The sequence below is a fragment of the Salmo salar genome, chromosome 10 (genome assembly GCF_965601325.2).
Source record: "Salmo salar chromosome 10, fSalSal1, whole genome shotgun sequence".
Taxonomy (NCBI): Eukaryota; Metazoa; Chordata; class Actinopteri; order Salmoniformes; family Salmonidae; genus Salmo; species Salmo salar.
This window is the reverse complement of record NC_138300.1, coordinates 54,634,392-54,655,918: the sequence shown is the minus strand read 5'-3', so window position 1 is coordinate 54,655,918 and position 21,527 is coordinate 54,634,392. Positions and strand designations below refer to the sequence as shown.

The 21,527-nt window shown below is 48.4% G+C and overlaps 1 protein-coding gene across 5 annotated transcripts in view; it reads right to left on the bottom strand.

The window, feature by feature from the left end:
* Positions 1–230: 230 nt before the first annotated feature.
* rxrgb (retinoid X receptor, gamma b) overlaps positions 231–21,527 on the bottom strand; it is a 127,771-nt gene continuing 106,474 nt past the window's right edge. For all 5 annotated transcript variants that reach the window (XM_045687937.2, XM_045687938.2, XM_045687935.2 and 2 more), the window contains exons 5-9: positions 9,934–10,094; positions 3,759–3,888; positions 2,736–2,960; positions 1,531–1,636; positions 231–761 (exon numbers count right to left, since the gene is read on the bottom strand). In XM_045687937.2, the coding sequence (XP_045543893.1) occupies positions 614–761; positions 1,531–1,636; positions 2,736–2,960; positions 3,759–3,888; positions 9,934–10,094 (770 nt within the window). In that variant the 3' untranslated portion in view covers positions 231–613. The remainder of the gene's footprint in view (positions 762–1,530; positions 1,637–2,735; positions 2,961–3,758; positions 3,889–9,933; positions 10,095–21,527) is intronic.

Sequence of the window (21,527 nt, the reverse complement as noted above, 5' to 3'; positions counted from 1 at the left end):
TTTTTTGTGTTACTTGTTAAACAAAATCTATTTTGCTGAGGAATGTATTAGTTTAAAATAATATTATTGTTATATACTTTTAGGCGCATACAATATAGCTCAGTATTTATCAAGGGTGCCAATAATTTTGGACCTGACTCTATATGAATGTGTGATATATAGTACCACCTAGTCTGTTTAATTATTGTGAAAAGGCATGAGAAACATCACAAACAAAACTATTCCAAAAATCCAAATTGTATATTATTTTATTCTGGAAGAATTCTAAAATTCATTTTTTTTAGAAACTTAAGGACGGTTTTCAGTTTTATACAATTAATCTTTTAATAAAATATTCTTTTCAATATTGCTTTGGGTTGCTTTTAAAATGGATACCTGAAATTATCTATTTACAAAATTTTATTAGAATTGTGTTTTAACAGTGTATTTTTTTTACACCCCACTCCACTCCCTTAAACTAGATGTTCCTCGTACCCCCCAAAAATACAAATTGTTGACATTAATAATAATTTGTTTCTTTGTACAAAATACATCTGTTTTACAACTTGAATCAAGTTTCATCTTTATATCAATTACATTGTGGGAGTATATACAGAGGGAAGTGGGACTCGTGTCATGTGATTTGGTGTGGCGCTTCGAGCATCTCCATGAGAAAGGTGTCTATGGGCGTGTCTCCTATCAGCTTGAAGAAGAACAGGTGCTCCAAACACTTGAGGCCTATGGAGCGCAGGGCGGGGAGACGCAACAACAGTTTAGCAAACCTAGGAGGAGGGAAAGTCACAAGAAACAACGATTAAACCTGGCTATGACCATGTCATAATATCATTATTATGTCATAATATTCTTTCTTTGCTCATTGTCCTCTTTTCAAGGAATGGCTCACTTTCCTGTAACTTTTTCCTCATGACCACAAATAAGTAAGAGTGCCCGATAGGTGTCCACAATACTAAAGGAAAACAATTTCTTTAAAATAAGTGGTCAATTCCAATGAGACAAGGGCAGTGATCAGATTGTATTGGGATGTGTCTGGTCTGTAGCAAGGTTGGGGTCAATTACAATCAGATTGTATTGGGATGTGTCCGGTCTGTAGCAAGGTTGGGATCAATTACAATCAGATTGTATTGGGATGTGTCTGGTCTGTAGCAAGGTTGGGATCAATTACAATCAGATTGTATTGGGATGTGTCTGGTCTGTAGCAAGGTTGGGGTCAATTACAATCAGATTGTATTGGGATGTGTCTGGTCTGTAGCAAGGTTGGGGTCAATTACAATCAGATTGTATTGGGATGTGTCTGGTCTGTAGCAAGGTTGGGGTCAATTCTAATTGAAGTCAGTCAATTTAGGAAGTGATTTTAATTTGAAAAAGTTTGACATAAATAGCTTCTCATTTTACAGCTTATTGAGAAGTCGTTGAAAATACAGTATATAGCCCTTTTAAATATTGAATTGTAATGTCAGTTTACTTCTTGAATTGATTGACTTCAATTGGAATTGACACCAACCCTGTCTGTATGAGCTGTGAATACTGTACCTGCCGGGCTGGTCTGGGTACTTGGCTTTGGTGTAGGACTCCAGCGAGGCGTAGACCTTCTCCCTCAGCCCTTCTACCTCTGGTGGATTTGACAGGCCTTTTGCATCTGCAACCATAGAACATTTACAGTCAGTCTGACGCCTTTATAAATTCACCTTCTCTCAGAAACGGACTAGCCATAGGTCAGTTCAGGCAAATGCCAGATGGGCTGGTCCATCTTTAGGCCTGTGAGCCTGTCTAAATCTAGATTTTTGCATAGAATTATCATTATTTGGCTAATAATGAGGGCCTCTAGTAAAAAAAAAAATGGCTGGTGTGGGGGGCCTTTAGGAAAACAATGGACTGGTGTGTTAGAACTGCCCGGGCTGATTTCTGATCCCAGTCCGTCCCTACCTTCTCATGTTAGACAAACCCTCTCCTTCTCCACTTCAGTCAAACTGGATACTAGTCCTAGTCACTCACACCGAAACATTAAGATACAGTCATGCTGCCCGGTGACCCATCACACCGACACCAACATTACAATGACTCATAGTAATCTATTGTGGCTTCCTTGTCATGGTCATGTCTGCTAACATGAAGACCGCCCAGACCACAAGTTCACATCCAATAATACATCAACAACCTCATTCCTTACCTCATACGCCACACAGAAAAGTCATTTAACAAACCAGTATCAGAACGGCTGGCGTAACGAAGTAGACAGAGGTGTAATGCTCATAGACATGAAAAATATATCTCTTTGATTTAGTTTTTTTCTCTGTAACACTACTAGAAACCACTTATAAGTGTTATGACGTCGGCTTTAGCTAGCCCAAGTAAGTTCCCAATCTCCCAACCTCATAACTAGATACCAAAAAGACATTTCAGATCTATCAATCAAGTTAGAGTAGCTAGCTTGTCTAACTATCTTAGATGACATGCCTGCTGGCAAGGTTGGTAGAAAAGCAAGCAATAACTAAATGTACTGAATAAGACTCACATTTACTTTCTTAAGGAAAAAGAACCACCAGCCAGGAGGATACAGACAGCTCAAGAGGTATGCTTAGATATGCACATAATGATGGCTCTAGATTGCAGGAAAAAGCTGTATCAGGTGTTTGAACAATTCTAAATTCTCCAACTTAGCCATCCTCACATACTTTCTGCCCCCTTAAATTTTTTGGGGTTCTTGACGCCCCTGCAAGCAGGTATGACCCCCTGACCTGGGTTGAAGAGGACGATGGCTCGCAGGCAGCCCAGCTCTGTCTTGTCCATCTGCATGTCTTTCATCTTAGACACCAACTCTGTCAGGACTCTGTCGAAGATGGAACCCACTCCGGCACTGTGAGCACTACTTCTCTGGACGTGGAGACCCGTGGCCAATAGGATTCCGTCTTTTACCGTGACAGAACGATGTGAGAAGGACGCGATGAGGAGCTCGTTCCAGCCTGAACATAAAACAGATAAACACACAGGGATCTTTACTTGGCAACTAAAGTCACTGCATGTGAATGCTAGTGTTTATCTACTGTTCTCTCTTCATTTCTCTATCTTATCTCCCTCTTTTTCTATCCCTCCCACTTCTCTATCTTCAAATATTTCCTATTCTCTTCATGTATCTCTCTCTCTCTCTTTCGGTTTCCTATCAGGCTATTAAAACGTGTTCAGCTCATTAGTGATGCGGTGTGATATTTCCTCTCCTGCATTGAGGTTTAGTGTTTGAAATATCCCACCAGCAGAGTTCAGTGTTAGGGTGTTTTTGAAAGAGTCATCGTTGGCAATATGTTCATTGCAGATATGGCTCTGATGGGAAACTGCTTTATGTTAACGACCAGGTCAGGTTGAATTTTGTTATAGGATGCAACATCAATATGAGAGAAGAAGGTGGCGCTGCAGTGGAAATCAACCGTTTTACGGACTTGACCGGTCGAAGCCTCGGGTAAGATGAGAGGGGTGTCGCTTTGTTAATAACAGCTAGTGTTTTATTTTATTGAACCTTTATTTAACTAAGCAAGTCAGTTATTAAGAACAAATTCTTACTTACAATGACGGCCTAGGAGCAGCGGGTTAACTGCCTTGTTCAGGGGCAGAACAACAGATTTGTACCTTGTCAGCTCGGGGATTCAATCTAGCAACTTTTCAGTTACTGGTCCAACGCTCTAACCACTAGGCTACCTGCTACCCCACAATGCTTTTCCAACTAACAGAAATATAAAAACAAATGATGATAAGTAGGTGTTCTGTACCTGCTCGTAGTAGAATAACCTGGTCGTCTAAGGGCAGCTCTGAGAAGTGAGGGATCCTCTTGGCCCACTCCACCAGGGTGAACAGCTGTTTGTCTGCTGCCTGGCATATGTTGGTGACTGGGTCGTTTGTCTGGACAGAAGATACAGACAGAGAGTGTAAGATACAACATATCTAAATCATATTCCATCTTATGTATTAACATTAAATGGATCTCATTTACAGGAGGGGGGGTACTCTCTCATTTACAGGAGGGAGGTACTCTCTCATTTACAGGAGGGCGATGCATTTACAGGAGGGGGTGCTCTCTCTTTTACAGGAGGGGGGGTGCTCTCTCATTTACAGGAGGGAGGTACTCTCTCATTTACAGGAGGGGGGGGTGCTCTCTCATTTACAGGAGGGGGGTACTCTCTCATTTACAGGAGGGCAGTGCTCTCTCATTTACAGGAGGGCGATGCATTTACAGGAGGGGGTGCTCTCTCTTTTACAGGAGGGGGGTGCTCTCTCATTTACAGGAGGGCGGTGCTCTCTCATTTACAGGAGGGGGGTGCTCTCTCAATGACAGGAGGGCGGTGCTCTATCATTTAAAAGGAGGGCGATGCATTTACAGGAGGGAGTGCTCTCTCATTTACAAGAGGGGGGTACTCTCTCATTTACAGGAGGGGGGTGCTCTCTCATTTACAGGAGGGCAGTGCTCTCTCATTTACAGGAGGGCGATGCATTTACAGGAGGGGGTGCTCTCTCATTTACAGGAGGGGGGTACTCTCTCATTTACAGGAGGGGGGTGCTCTCTCATTTACAGGAGGGCGGTGCTCTCTCATTTACAGGAGGGCGATGCATTTACAGGAGGGAGTGCTCTCTCATTTACAGGAGGGCGGTGCTCTCTCATTTACAGGAGGGGGGTACTCTCTCATTTACAGGAGGGGGGTGCTCTCTCATTTACAGGAGGGGGGTGCTCTCTCATTTACAGGAGGGAGGTGCTCTCTCATTTACAGGAGGGGGTGCTCTCTCATTTACAGGAGGGTGATGCTCTCTCATTTACAGGAGGGAGGTGCTCTCTCATTTACAGGAGGGAGGGGCTCTCTCATTTACAGGAGGGTGATGCTCTCTCATTTACAGGAGGGGGGTGCTCTCTCATTTACAGGAGGGGGGTGCTCTCTCATTTACAGGAGGGGGGTGCTCTCTCTGTTACAGGAGAGAGGTGCTCTCTCATTTACAGGAGGGAGGTGCTCTCTCATTTACAGTCCGTTAAAATAACATCAAATTGATCAGAAAAACAGTGTAGACATTGTTAATGTTGTAAATGACTATAGTAGCTGGAAACGGCTGATTTTTAATGGAATATTTACATAGGCGTACAGCGGCCATTATCAGCAGCTATCACTCCTGTGTTCCAGTGACACGTTGTGTTAGCTATCCCAAGTTTATAATTTTAAAAGGCTAATTGATCATTAGAAAACCCTTTTGCAATTATGTTAGCACAGCTGAATTCTGTTGTTCTGAATAAAGAAGCAATAAAACTGGCCTTCTTTAGACAAGTTGAGTATCTGGAGCATTAGCATTTGGGAGTTTGATTACAGGCCCAAAATGGCCAGAAACAAATAACTTTCTTCTGAAACTCGTCAGTCTATTCTTGTTCTAAGAAATGAAGGCTATTCCATGCGAGAAATTGCTAAGAAACTGAAGATCTCATACAACGCTGGTACTACTCCCGTCACAGAACTGCGCAAACTGGCTCTAACCAGAATAGAAAGAGGAGTGGGAGGCCCCGGTGCACAACTGAGCAAGAGGAAAGTACATTAGAGTGTCTAGTTTGAGAAACAGACGCCTCATAATTCCTTAATTGGCATCTTCATTAACCTCACTATTAACCTCACATTAACCTGTTTAGGATAGGGGGCAGTATTTTCACGTCTGGATAAAAAACGTACCCGATTTAATCTGGTTATTACTCCTGCCCAGAAACTAGAATATGCATATAATTGTTTGATTTGGATAGAAAACACCGTAAAGTTTCTAAAACTGTTTGAATGGTGTCTGTGAGTATAACATAACTCATATGGCAGGCCAAAACCTGAGAAGATTCTATATGGGAAGTGCCCTGTCTGACCATTTCTTGTCCTTCTATAGCCTCTTTATCGAAAATAGAGGCTCTCTGCTGTAACATGACATTTTCTAAGGCTCCCATAGGCTCTCAGAAGGCGCCAGAACGTGGAATGAGATCTCTGCAGTCCCTGGGCGAAAAACAGTAGGGGTTTTGGAAAGTGGTCGTTCTGAAAACAATGACACTGGTGCGCGCGTGCATGTGAAGACTCCATTTTCTATTTTCAGTGTTTGAACGAAAACGAGGTCTCCCGGTTGGAATATTATCGCTATTTTACGAGAAAAATCGCATAAAAATTGATTTTAAACAGCGTTTGACATGCTTCGAAGTACGGTAATGGAATATTTTGATATTTTTGTCACGATACGTGCCGGCGCGTCACCCTTCGGATAGTGTCTTGAACGCACGAACAAAACGCAGCTATTTGGATATAACTATGGATTATTTGGAACCAAAACAACATTGGGCGTTGAAGTAGAAGTCCTGGGAGTGCATTCTGACGAAGAACAGCAAAGGTAATCACATTTTTCTTATAGTAAATCTGAGTTTGGTGAGTGCCAAACTTGGTGGGTGTCAAAATAGCTAGCCATGATGGCCGGGCTATCTACTCAGAATATTGCAAAATGTGCTTTCGCCGAAAAGCTATTTTAAAATCGGACACCGCGATTGCATAAAGGAGTTCTGTATCTATAATTCTTAAAATAATTGTTATGTTTTTTGTGAACGTTTATCGTGAGTAATTTAGTAAATTCACCGTAAGTTTGGGTATGCTAGTTCTGAACGTCACATGCTAATGTAAAAAGCTGGTTTTTGATATAAATATGAACTTGATTGAACAAAACATGCATGTATTGTATAACATAATGTCCTAGGAGTGTCATCTGATGAAGATCATCAAAGGTTAGTGCTGCATTTAGCTGTGGTTTTGGTTTTTGTGACATTATATGCTAGCTTGAAAAATGGGTGTGTGATTATTTCTGGCTGGGTACTCTCCTGACATAATCTAATGTTTTGCTTTCGTTGTAAAGCCTTTTTGAAATCGGACAATGTGGTTAGATAAAGGAGAGTCTTGTCTTTAAAATGGTGTAAAATAGTCATATGTTTGAAAAATTGAAGTTTTGGGATTTCTGAGGTGTTTGTAATTCGCGCCACGCTCTATCATTGGATATTGGCGAGGCGTTCTGCTAGTGGCACATCTAGATGTAAGAGGTTAAAGCCTATCCACCATACAAAGACTTATGACACAGTTCACGATCTCTATGCCTTCCACAACATGTGGCCAGTCTTTAGGCATTGTTTCAGGCTTTTACTCTGAAAAATGAGGGGGAAACAGCACTTTCAATGAGTGGACAGTGGAAATTTCCAGACATGAAGCCAGCGCGTGACCAGGAGCGTGCCTTTCTTGTTTCTCCTTTTCTATTGACGAAGATATTGTCCGGTTGAAATATGATCGATTATTTATGACAAAAACAACTTGAGGATTGATTATAAACATCGTTTGACATGTTTCTACGAACCATTATTGTACTTTTAGATTTTTCGTCTGTCTTTTGTGACCGCGCTTTGTTCCAATGGATTACTGATCAAAACGCACCAACAAAACGGAGGTTTTTGGACATAAAGAGGGACTTAATCGAACAAAACAAACATTTATTGTGTAACATGGAGTATTCGGAGTGCAACCATATGAAGATCATAAAAGGTAAGGGATACATTTTATCGCTATTTCTGACTTTTGTTACTCCTCTTCTTGGCTACTAACTGTTTGTAATGATTTGTCTGCTGGGCGCTGTTCTCAGATAATCACATGGTTTGCTTTCGCCGTAAAGCCTTTTTGAAATCTGACACAGCAGTTGGATTAACAAGAAATGTATCTTTAAGATGGTGTATAACATTTGTATCTTTTATGTATGTTTATTATGAGAATTTCTGTTTTGTTGAGTTTCACGCTCTGCAATTTCACCGGATGTTGTTTGAGACAGTGTTTTACTGAACAAAACGCGCTAACAAAACGGAGGTTTTTGGATATAAAGAGGGACTTGATCGAACAAAACCAACATGTATTGGGTAACTGGGAGTTTTGTGAGTGTAACCATATGAAAATCATCAAAGGTAAGTGATTAATTGTATCGCTATTTCTGACTTTTGTTACTTGACTACTTGGCTGGTTACTGTTTGTAATGATTTGTATGCTGGGTGCTGTTCTCAGATAATCGCATGGTTTGCTTTCGCCGTAAAGTCTTTTTGAAATCTGACACTGTGGTTGGATTAACAAGAAGTTAATCTTTAAACCGATGTATAACACTTGTATGTTTCATTAATTTTTATAATGAGTATTTCTGTTTTTGAATTTGGCACGATGCAATTTCACTGGATGTTGGCCAGGTGAGACGGTAGCGTCCCACCCCCCCAGAGAGGTTAAAGAGTAACCGCAAAACACCAGTCTCAACGTCAACAGTGAAGAGGCGACTCCGGGATGCTGGCCTTCTAGGCAGAGCTCCTGGCCATATTGAGCCTGTAATCAAACCCACAAATGCTGATGCTCCAGATAGTCAACTAGTCTAAAGAAGGCCAGTTTCATTGCTTCTTTAATCAGCACAACAATTTTCAGCTGTGCTAACATAATAGCAGAAGGGTTTTCTAACGATCAATTAGCCTTTTAAAATGATAAACTTGGATTAGCTAACACAACGTGCCATTGGAACACAGGAGTGATGGTTGATGATAATGGGCCTCTGTACGCCTATGTAGATATTCCATAAAAATTCAGCCGTTTCCATCTACAATAGTCATTTACAACATTAACAATGTCTACACTGTATTTCTGATCAATTTGATGTTATTTTAATGGACAAATTGTTTTGCTTTTCTTTAAAAAAACAAGGACATTTCTAAGTGACCCCAAACTTTTGAACGGTAGTGTATATCTCCACACTATGAGGTTTAACTGTGTTTTAAATATATCTCCAAACTATGAGGTTTAACTGTTTTATATTGATCTCCACATATCTCCACACTGAGGTTTAACTGTGTTTTATCTATATCTCCACACTATGAGGTTTAACTGTGTTTTATCTATATCTCCACACTGAGGTTTAACTGTGTTTTATCTATATCTCCACACTGAGGTTTAACTGTGTTTTATCTATATCTCCACACTGAGGTTTAACTGTGTTTTATCTATATCTCCACACTGAGGTTTAACTGTGTTTTATCTATATCTCCACACTGAGGTTTAACTGTGTTTTATCTATATCTCCACACTAAGAGGTTTAACTGTGTTTTATCTATATCTCCACACTATGAGGTTTAACTGTGTTTTATCTATATCTCCACACTGAGGTTTAACTGTGTTTGATCTATATCTCCACACTATGAGGTTTAACTGTGTTTTATCTATATCTCCACACTATGAGGTTTAACTGTGTTTTATCTATATCTCCACACTGAGGTTTAACTGTGTTTTATCTATATCTCCACACTAAGAGGTTTAACTGTGTTTTATCTATATCTCCACACTATGAGGTTTAACTGTGTTTTATCTATATCTCCACACTATGAGGTTTAACTGTGTTTTATCTATATCTCCACACTATGAGGTTTAACTGTGTTTTATCTATATCTCCACACTGAGGTTTAACTGTGTTTTATCTATATCTCCACACTATGAGGTTTAACTGTGTTTTATCTATATCTCCACACTATGAGGAATAATTCTGTGAAATGTTGAGAATGATGATGAGGCCCTTTTAGTGTCAAAGCTGTTTGAAAAGACCGCCTGCAATTGGTGGGATGGAGTTTTGGCCTGCCTGGTGACATCACCAGGCGGTAAATTAGTTAATAGACCAATAAGAAAGAGAGTTCCAAACCTCTCTGCCAATAACAGCTAGTTTTCAGTTTTCCCTCTCATCACTCAGAACACTGCCAGAGAGTCCTACAAAGTTCTTGCTTGAGAAAAAGCTATTTGCAGCAGTCACAGTAAGGTACTTAATTGTTACCCTGAAATGATTTGATAATGAGATAAAAACAGCTGCATTGGACCTTTAAGAAACACCGCTCTAAGTCATCCTTACCGAGTTGCCAGGGCCTTCGTCTGCTGACGTCTCTGTCTTGGGTTCCACGGCAAGCTCTGCGTCCAGAATCTTATCGACGGGCATCTCCTCATTAAAACTACTGGTGGACTCCACCTCGTTCTCCCCCCGCTCCCTCCCCCGCTGCCTCTCCTCCTGCACCGCTGCATGGAGCCACAGATCACACACATCCACAAGCATGACACTCGTGGTGCAAGAAAAACACACCAGACAATCCACAACAATGAAAGATTTACGGCAATCTATCAGACATTTCCACAACCATTCCAAATGGACACAGAACATGGAAACATATTGGACACATTTACCACACAGAGCAGAACACAGCCTGTTGAGTCCACATGGTCCCACTCAAACAGAACTACCCTACGCCTCGACTTCTTTCTCACATCTCTCTCCAGATGAAATCCTGCGATTTAGTGAGGTCTGACCTCCTGACAACCTGCCCACTCGGCCTCCATCCCCTCCTCCCTTATCCAGACCATCTCTGGAGACCTTCTCCCATTCCGCCCTACCCTCACCAACTCATCCCTGACCACTGGCTGCATCCCCTCCTCCCTTATCCAGACCATCTCTGGAGACCTTCTCCCATTCTTCACTTCCCTCATCAACTCATCCCTGACCACTGGCTGCATCCCCTCCTCCCTTCTCCAGACCATCTCTGGAGACCTTCTCCCATTCCTCACTTCCCTCATCAACTCATCCCTGACCATTGGCTGCCTCCCCTCTGACTTCAAAATGGCTCGAGTCTTTTCCCTCCTTAAGAAACCAACACTCGACTCATCTGATGTCAAAAACTATAGACCTGTATCCCTTCTTTCTTTTCTTTCCAAAACCCTTGAAGGTGCTGTCTCTGATCAACTCTCTCTCTCTGTCTCTGATCAACTCTCTCTCTCTCTGATCAACTCTCTCTCTCTGTCTCTGATCAACTCTCTCTCAACTCTCTCTCTCTGATCAACTCTCTCTCTCTGATCAACTCTCTCTCTCTGATCAACTCTCTCTCTCTCTGTCTCTGATCAACACTCTCTCTGTCTCTGATCAACTCTCTCTCTGATCAACTCTCTCATTGTCTCTTCTCTGTGTTACGACTGCTCTTCTCTGTGTTACGACTGCTCTTCTCTGTGTCAAGACTGCTCTTCTCTGTGTCACGACTGCTCTTCTCTGTGTTACGACTGCTCTTCTCTGTGTTACGACTGCTCTTCTCTGTGTCAAGACTGCTCTTCTCTGTGTCACGACTGCTCTTCTCTGTGTTACGACTGCTCTTCTCTGTGTCAAGACTGCTCTTCTCTGTGTCAAGACTGCTCTTCTCTGTGTCAAGACTGCTCTTCTCTGTGTCAAGACTGCTCTTCTCTGTGTCAAGACTGCTCTTCTCTGTGTCACGACTGCTCTTCTCTGTGTCAAGACTGCTCTTCTCTGTGTCAAGACTGCTCTTCTCTGTGTCACGACTGCTCTTCTCTGTGTCACGACTGCTCTTCTCTGTGTCAAGACTGCTCTTCTCTGTGTTACGACTGCTCTTCTCTGTGTTACGACTGCTCTTCTCTGTGTTACGACTGCTCTTCTCTGTGTCAAGACTGCTCTTCTCTGTGTCAAGACTGCTCTTCTCTGTGTCACGGAGGCTCTCCGCACCGCCAAAGCTGACACTGTCTTCTCTGTTCTCATCCGTTTTTTCTTCCCATCGAGCTTGTGCGGTGGAGGAAATCTTCGTGGTCTATACTCAGCCTTGTCTCAGGAGAGTAAGGTCTGTTGATATCCCTCTAGTGGTGTGGGGGCTGTGCTCTGGCAAAGTGGGTGGGGTTATATCCTGCCCGGTTGGCCCTGTCCGGGGTATTGTTGGACGGTGCCACAGTGTGGCCCGACCCACCCGTCTCAGCCTCCAGTATCTATGCTGCAATAGTCTATGTGTCAGGGGGCAAGGGTCAGTCTGTTATATCTGGTGTATTTCTCCTGTCTTATCTGGTGTCCTGTGTGAATTTAAGTATGCTCCCTCTAATTCTCTCTCTCTTGGAGGACCTGAGCCTTAGGATCATGCCTCAGGACTACCTGGCTTGATGACTCCTTGCTGTCCCCAGTCCACCTGGTCGTGTTGCTGCTGCAGTTTCAACTGTTCTGCCTGCGGCTATGGAACGCTGACCTGTTCACCGGACGTGCTACCTTGTCCTGGACCTGCTGTTTTCAACTCTCTCTCTCTACCACACCTGCTGTCTCGACCTCTGAATGCTCGGCTATGAAAACCCAACTGACATTTACTCGGCGCAGGTCTTGACTACTGCAACTCGCTGTTGGCTGGGCTCCCAACTTGTGACATCAAACCCCTGCAACTTATCCAGAACGCTGCAGCCCGCCGTCTTCTCATGTCACCCCGCTCCTCCACACACTCTACTGGCTTCCAGTCGGAGCTCACATCCACTACAAGACCATGGTTCTTACCTACGGAACAGCAGGCTATGCTCAAACCCTACACCCAAACCCGAGCACTCCACTTCAGGTCTCTTGGCCCTCCCACCCCTACGGGAGAGCAGCTCCCTCTGAGACCAGTCCAAGCTCTTCTCTGTCCTGGCACCCCAATGATGCAACCAGCTTACCCCTGAAGTTAGGACAGCAGAGTCCCTGCCCCTCTTACGAAAATATCTGTAACTCTTCAAACAGTATCTTAAATAATCCTCTTCCTCAACTCAAACCCCACCCCCACCTGAACCAGCACTTGACCCCCTGCTTTCTAGCTCTGACTCGATTACTCTACTGAGGAAAACTGTACTTTCTATGCCTGTGATATATGGTTGTCCCACCTAACTATCTTTAGATGAATGTACTAACTGTAAGTCGCTCTGGATAAGAGCCTCTGCGAAATGACTAAAATGTAAAATGTAAACATACCAATGAAAACCCATACATTACAGATCCACCCTCAACACACTCACAAGAGCACACAACCTCCCTCCTTCCCTCTCTACATGCACACAACCTCCCTCCTCCTCCCTCCCACTCTCTACATGCACAGAATCTCCCTCCTCCTCTCTCTACATGCAGACACAACCTCCCTCCTCCTCTCTTTCCCCCGCTCTACATGCAGACACAACCTCCCTCCTCCTCCCTCCTCCTCTCTACATGCACACAACCTCCCTCCTCCTCTCTACATGCACACAACCTCCCTGCTCCATCCTCCCCCTCTCTACATGCACACAGCCTCCCTCCTCTCTCTCCCCCTCTCTAAATGTACACAACCTCCCTCCTCCTCCCTACTCCTCTCTACATGCACAAACCTCCCTCCTCCTCTCTCCCCCCTCTCTACATGCACACAGCATCCCTCCTCTCTCTCCCCCTCTCTAAATGCACACAACCTCCCTCCTCCTCCCTCCTCCTCTCTACATGCACACAACCTCCCTCCTCCATGCACACAGCCTCCCTCCTCTCTCTCCCCAACTCTCTAAATGCACACAACCTCCCTCCTCCTCTCTCCCCCTCTCTACATGCACACAACCTTCCTCCTCTCTCTCCCCCTCTCTACACGCACACAACCTCCCTCCTCCTCCCTCCTTCTCCTCTCTACATGCACACAACCTCCCTCCTCCTCTCTCTCCCCCTCTTTAGATGCACACAACCTCCCTCCTCTCTCTCCCCCTCTCTACATGCACACAACCTCCCTCCTCCTCTCTCCCCTCTCTACATGCAGATACAACCTCCCTCCTCCTCTCTATCCCCCTCTCTACATGCACACAACCTCCCTCCTCTCTCTCCCGCTCTCTACATGCACACAAGATCCCTCCTCCTCTCTCTCCCTCTCTACATGCACACAACCTCCCTCCTCCTCCCCTCTCTACATGCACACAACATCCCTCCTCCTCTCTCCCCCTCTCTACATGCACACAACCTCTCTCCTCTCTCTCCCCCTCTCTACATGCACACAACCTCCCTCCTCCTCCCTCCTTCTCCTCTCTACATGCACACAACCTCCCTCCTCCTCTCTCTCCCCCTCTCTAGATGCACACAACCTCCCTCCTCTCTCTCCCCCTCTCTACATGCACACAACCTCCCTCCTCCTCTCTCTCCATGCAGATACAACCTCCCTTCTCCTCTCTATCCCCCTCTCTACATGCACACAACCTCCCTCCTCTCTCTCCCCCTCTCTACATGCACACAAGATCCCTCCTCCTCTCTCTCCCTCTCTACATGCACACAACCTCCCTCCTCCTCCCCTCTCTACATGCACACAACCTCCCTCCTCCTCTCTCTCCCCCTCTCTACATGCACACAACCTCCCTCCTTCTCCCCTCTCTACATGCACACAACCTCCCTCCTACTCTCTCCCCCTCTCTACATGCACACAACCTCCCTCCTCTCTCTCCCCCTCTCTACATGCACACAACCTCCCTCCTCCTCCCTCCTCCTCTCTACATGCACACAACCTCCCTCCTCCTCTCTCTCCCCCTCTCTACATGCACACAACCTCCCTCCTCTCTCTCCCCCTCACTACATGCACACAACCTCCCTCCTCCTCCCTCCTCCTCTCTACATGCACACAACCTCCCTCCTCCTCTCTCCCCCTCTCTACATGCACACAACCTCCCTCCTCTCTCTCCCCCTCTCTACATGCACACAACCTCCCTCCTCCTCCCTCCTCCTCTCTACATGCACACAACCTCCCTCCTCCTCTCTCTCCAACCTCTCTAGATGCACACAACCTCCCTCCTCTCTCTCCCCCTCTCTACATGCACACAACCTCCCTCCCCCTCTCTCTCCCCTCTCTACATGCAGATACAACCTCCCTCCTCCTCTCTATCCCCCTCTCTACATGCACACTACCTCCCTCCTCTCTCTCCCCCTCTCTACATGCACACAAGATCCCTCCTTCTCTCTCTCCCTCTCTACATGCACACAACCTCCCTCCTCCTCCCCTCTCTACATGCACACAACCTCCCTCCTCCTCTCTCCCCCTCTCTACATGCACACAACCTCCCTCCTCTCTCTCCCCCTCTCTACATGCACACAACCTCCCTCCTCCTCTCTCTCCATGCAGATACAACCTCCCTCCTCCTCTCTATCCCCCTCTCTACATGCACACAACCTCCCTCCTCTCTCTCCCCCTCTCTATATGCACACAAGATCCCTCCTCCTCTCTCTCCCTCTCTACATGCACACAACCTCCCTCCTCCTCCCCTCTCTACATGCACACAACCTCCCTCCTCCTCTCTCTCCCCCTCTCTACATGCACAGAAACCTCCCTCATCCTCCCCTCTCTACATGCACACAACCTCCCTCCTCTCTCTCCCCCTCTCTACATGCACACAACCTCCCTCCTCCTCCCTCCTCCTCTCTACATGCACACAACCTCCCTGCTCCTCTCTCTCCCCCTCTCTACACGCACACAACCTCCCTCCTCTCTCTCCCCCTCTCTACATGCACACAACCTCCCTCCCCCTCTCTCTCCCCTCTCTACATGCAGATACAACCTCCCTCCTCCTCTCTATCCCCCTCTCTACATGCACACTACCTCCCTCCTCTCTCTCCCCCTCTCTACATGCACACAAGATCCCTCCTTCTCTCTCTCCCTCTCTACATGCACACAACCTCCCTCCTCCTCCCCTCTCTACATGCACACAACCTCCCTCCTCCTCTCTCCCCCTCTCTACATGCACACAACCTCCCTCCTCTCTCTCCCCCTCTCTACATGCACACAACCTCCCTCCTCCTCTCTCTCCATGCAGATACAACCTCCCTCCTCCTCTCTATCCCCCTCTCTACATGCACACAACCTCCCTCCTCTCTCTCCCCCTCTCTATATGCACACAAGATCCCTCCTCCTCTCTCTCCCTCTCTACATGCACACAACCTCCCTCCTCCTCCCCTCTCTACATGCACACAACCTCCCACCTCCTCTCTCTCCCCCTCTCTACATGCACAGAAACCTCCCTCATCCTCCCCTCTCTACATGCACACAACCTCCCTCCTCTCTCTCCCCCTCTCTACATGCACACAACCTCCCTCCTCCTCCCTCCTCCTCTCTACATGCACACAACCTCCCTGCTCCTCTCTCTCCCCCTCTCTACACGCACACAACCTCCCTCCTCTCTCTCCCCCTCTCTATATGCACACAACCTCCCTCCTCTTCTCTCTCCCCTCTCTACATGCAGATACAACCTCCCTCCTCCTCTCTATCCCCCTTTCTACATGCACACAACCTCCCTCCTCTCTCTCCCCCTCTCTACATGCACACAAGATCCCTCCTCCTCTCTCTCCCCCTCTCTACATGCCCACAACCTCCCTCCTCCTCTCTCTCCCTCTCTCTACATGCACACAACCTCCCTCCTCTCTCTCCCCCTCTCCACATGCAGACACAACCTCTCTCCTCCTCTCTCTCCCCCTCTCTACATGCACACAACCTCCCTCCTCTCTATCCCCCTCTCTACATGCACACAACCTCCCTCCTCTCTCTCCCCCTCGCTACATGCACACAACCTCCCTCCTCCTCCCTCCTCCTCTCTACATGCACACAACCTCCCTCCTCCTCTCTCTCCCACTCTCTAGATGCACACAACCTCCCTCCTCTCTCTCCCCCTCTCTACATGCACACAACCTCCCTCCTCCTCTCTATCCCCCTCTTTACATGCACACAACCTCCCTCGTCTCTCTCCCCCTCTCTATATGCACACAAGACCCCTCCTCCTCTCTCTCCCTCTCTACATGCACACAACCTCCCTCCTCCTCCCCTCTCTACATGCACACAACCTCCCTCCTCCTCTCTCCCCCTCTCTACATGCACACAACCTCCCTCCTCCTCCCTCCTCCTCTCTACATGCACACAACCTCCCGCCTCCTCTCTCTCCCCCTCACTAGATGCACACAACCTCCCTCCTCTCTCAACCCCCTCTCTACATGCACACAACCTCCCTCCTCCTCTCTCCATGCATATACAACCTCCCTCCTCCTCTCTCTCTCCCTCTCTACATGCACACAACCTTCCTCCTCCTCCCCTCTCTACATGCACACAACCTCCCTCCTCCTCCCCTCTCTACATGCACACAACCTCCCTCCTCCTCTCTCCCCTTCTCTACATGCACACAACCTCCCTCCTCTCTCTCCCCCTCTCTACATGCACACAACCTCCCTCCTCCTCCTCTCTACATGCACACAACCTCCCTCCTCTCTCTCCCATCTCTACATGCATATACAAACTCCCTCCTCCTCTCTCTCCCCCTCTCTACATGCACACAAGATCCCTCCTCCTCTCTCTCCCCCTCTTTACATGCACACAACCTCCCTCCTCCTCTCTCTCCCCCTCTCTACATGCACACAACCTCCCTCCTCCTCTCTCTCCCCCTCTTCACATGCAGACACAACCTCTCTCCTCCACTCTCTCCCACTCTCTACATGCACACAACCTCCCTCCTCCTCCGTCCTCCTCTCTACATGCACACAACCTCCCTCCTCTTCCCTCCTCCTCTCTACATGCACACAACCTCCCTCCTCCTCTCTACATGCACACAACCTCCCTCCTCCCTCTCTACATGCAGACACAACCTCCCCCCTCCTCTCTCTCCCCCTCTCTACATGCACACAACCTCCCTCCTCCTCCCTCCTCCTCTCTACATGCACACAACCTCCCTCCTCCTTTCTCCCCCTCTCTACATGCACACAACCTCTCTCCCCCTCTCTACATGCACACAACCTCCTTCCTCCTTCCTCCTCCTCTCTACATGCACATAACCTCCCTCCTCTTTCTCCCCCTCGCTACATGCACACAACCTCCCTCCTCCTCTCTACATGCACACAACCTCCCTCCTCCTCTCCCTCCTCCTCTCTACATGCACACAACCTCCCTCCTCTCTCTCCCCCTCTCTACATGCACACAACCTCCCTCCTCCTCCTCTCTACATGCACACAACCTCCCTCCTCTCTCTCCCCTCTCTACATGCATATACAAACTCCCTCCTCCTCTCTCTCCCCCTCTCTACATGCACACAAGATCCCTCCTCCTCTCTCTCCCCCTCTCTACATGCACACAACCTCCCTCCTCCTCCCCTCTCTACATGCACACAACCTCCCTCCTCCTCTCTCCCCTTCTCTACATGCACACAACCTCCCTCCTCTCTCTCCCCCTCTCTACATGCACACAACCTCCCTCCTCCTCCTCTCTACATGCACACAACCTCCCTCCTCTCTCTCCCATCTCTACATGCATATACAAACTCCCTCCTCCTCTCTGTCCCCCTCTCTACATGCAAACAAGATCCCTCCTCCTCTCTCTCCCCCTCTTTACATGCACACAACCTCCCTCCTCCTCTCTCTCCCCCTCTCTACATGCACACAACCTCCCTCCTCCTCTCTCTCCCCCTCTTCACATGCAGACACAACCTCTCTCCTCCTCTCTCTCCCACTCTCTACATGCACACAACCTCCCTCCTCCTCCGTCCTCCTCTCTACATGCACACAACCTCCCTCCTCTTCCCTCCTCCTCTCTACATGCACACAACCTCCCTCCTCCTCTCTACATGCACACAACCTCCCTCCTCCTCTCTCTCCTCCTCTCTACATGCAGACACAACCTCCCCCCTCCTCTCTCTCCCCCTCTCTACATGCACACAACCTCCCTCCTCCTCCCTCCTCCTCTCTACATGCACACAACCTCCCTCCTCCTCACTACATGCACACAACCTCCCTCCTCCTCTCTCTCCCCCTCTGTACATGCACACAACCTCCCTCCTCCTCTCTACATGCACACAACCTCCCTCCTCCTCCCTCCCCCTCTCTACATGCACACAACCTCCCTCCTCCTCCCTCCCCCTCTCTACATGCACACAACCTCCCTCCTCTCTCTCCCCCTCTCTACATGCACACAACCTCCTTCCTCCTTCCACCTCCTCTCTACATGCACATAACCTCCCTCCTTTTTCTCCCCCTCGCTACATGCACACAACCTCCCTCCTCCTCTCTACATGCACACAACCTCCCTCCTCCTCTCCCTCCTCCTCTCTACATGCACACAACCTCCCTCCTCTCTCTCCCCCTCTCTACATGCATACAACCTCCCTCCTCCTCCTCTCTACATGCACACAACCTCCCTCCTCTCTCTCACCTCTCTACATGCATATACAAACTCCCTCCTCCTCTCTCTCCCCCTCTCTACATGCACACAAGATCCCTCCTCCTCTCTCTCCCCCTCTCTACATGCACACAACCTCCCTCCTCCTCTCTCTCCCCCTCTCTACATGCACACAACCTCCCTCCTCCTCTCTCTCCCCCTCTTCACATGCAGACACAACCTCTCTCCTCCTCTCTCTCCCACTCTCTACATGCACACAACCTCCCTCCTCCTCCCTCCTCCTCTCTACATGCACACAACCTCCCTCCTCCTCACTACATGCACACAACCTCCCTCCTCCTCTCTACATGCACACAACCTCCCTCCTCCTCCCTCCCCCTCTCTACATGCACACAACCTCCCTCCTCCTCCCTCCCCCTCTCTACATGCACACAACCTCCCTCCTCCTCCCTCCCCCTCTCTACATGCACACAACCTCCCTCCTCTCTCTCCCCCTCTCTACATGCACACAACCTCCCTCCTCCTTCCTCCTCCTCTCTACATGCACATAACCTCCCTCCTCTTTCTCCCCCTCGCTACATGCACACAACCTCCCTCCTCCTCTCTACATGCACACAACCTCCTTCCTCCTCTCTCTCCACCTCTCTACATGCACACAACCTCCCTCCTCTCTCTCCCCCTCGCTACATGCACACAACCTCCCTCCTCCTCCCTCCTCCTCTCTACATGCACACAACCTCCCTCCTCCTCTCTCTCCCCCTCTCTACACGCACCACCTCCCTCCTCCTCTCTCTCCCCCTCTCTACATGCACACAACTTCTCTCCTCCTCCCTCCCTCTCTACATGCACACAACCTCCCTCCTCTCTCTCCCTCTCTCAACATGCACACAACCTCCCTCCTCCTCTCTCTCCCCCTCTCTACATGCACACAACCTCCCTCCTCCTCCCTCCTTCTCCTCTCTACATGCACACAACCTCCCTCCTCCTCTCTCTCCCCCTCTCTAGATGCACACAACCTACCTCCTCTCTCTCCCCCTCTCTACATGCACACAACCTCCCTCCTCCTCTCTCTCCATGCAGATACAACCTCCCTTCTCCTCTCTATCCCCCTCTCTACATGCACACAACCTCCCTCCTCTCTCTCCCCCTCTCTACATGCACACAAGATCCCTCCTCCTCTCTCTCCCTCTCTACATGCACACAACCTCCCTCCTCCCCTCTCTACATGCACACAACCTCCCTCCTCCTCTCTCTCCCCCTCTCTACATGCACACAACCTCCCTCCTTCTCCCCTCTCTACATGCACACAACCTCCCTCCTACTCTCTCCCCCTCTCTACATGCACACAACCTCCCTCCTCTCTCTCCCCCTCTCTACATGCACACAACCTCCCTCCTCCTCCCTCCTCCTCTCTACATGCACACAACCTCCCTCCTCCTCTCTCTCCCCCTCTCTACATGCACACAACCTCCCTCCTCTCTCTCCCCCTCGCTACATGCACACAACCTCCCTCCTCCTCCCTCCTCCTCTCTACATGCACACAACCTCCCTCCTCCTCTCTCTCCCTCTCTAGATGCACACAACCTCCCTCCTCTCTCTCCCCCTCTCTAAATGCACACAACCTCCCTCCTCCTCTCTCCCCCTCTCTACATGCACACAACCTCCCTCCTCTCTCTCCCCCTCTCTACATGCACACAACCTCCCTCCTCCTCCCTCCTTCTCCTCTCTACATGCACACAACCTCCCTCCTCCTCTCTCTCCCCCTCTCTAGATGCACACAACCTCCCTCCTCTCTCTCCCCCTCTCTACATGCACACAACCTCCCTCCTCCTCTCTCTCCCCTCTCTACATGCAGATACAACCTCCCTCCTCCTCTCTATCCCCCTCTCTACATGCACACTACCTCCCTCCTCTCTCTCCCCCTCTCTACATGCACACAAGATCCCTCCTTCTCTCTCTCCCTCTCTACATGCACACAACCTCCCTCCTCCTCCCCTCTCTACATGCACACAACCTCCCTCCTCCTCTCTCCCCCTCTCTACATGCACACAACCTCCCTCCTCTCTCTCCCCCTCTCTACATGCACACAACCTCCCTCCTCCTCCCTCCTTCTCCTCTCTACATGCACACAACCTCCCTCCTCCTCTCTCTCCCCCTCTCTAGATGCACACAACCTCCCTCCTCTCTCTCCCCCTCTCTACATGCACACAACCTCCCTCCTCCTCTCTCTCCATGCAGATAAAACCTCCCTCCTCCTCTCTCTCCCCCTCTCTACATGCACACAAGATCCCTCCTCCTCTCTCTCCCTCTCTACATGCACACAACCTCCCTCCTCCTCCCCTCTCTACATGCACACAACCTCCCTCCTCCTCTCTCCCCCCCTCTCTACATGCACAGAAACCTCCCTCATTCTCCCCTCTCTACATGCACACAACCTCCCTCCTCTCTCTCCCCCTCTCTACATGCACACAACCTCCCTCCTCCTCCCTACATGCACACAACCTCCCTGCTCCTCTCTCTCCCCCTCTCTACACGCACA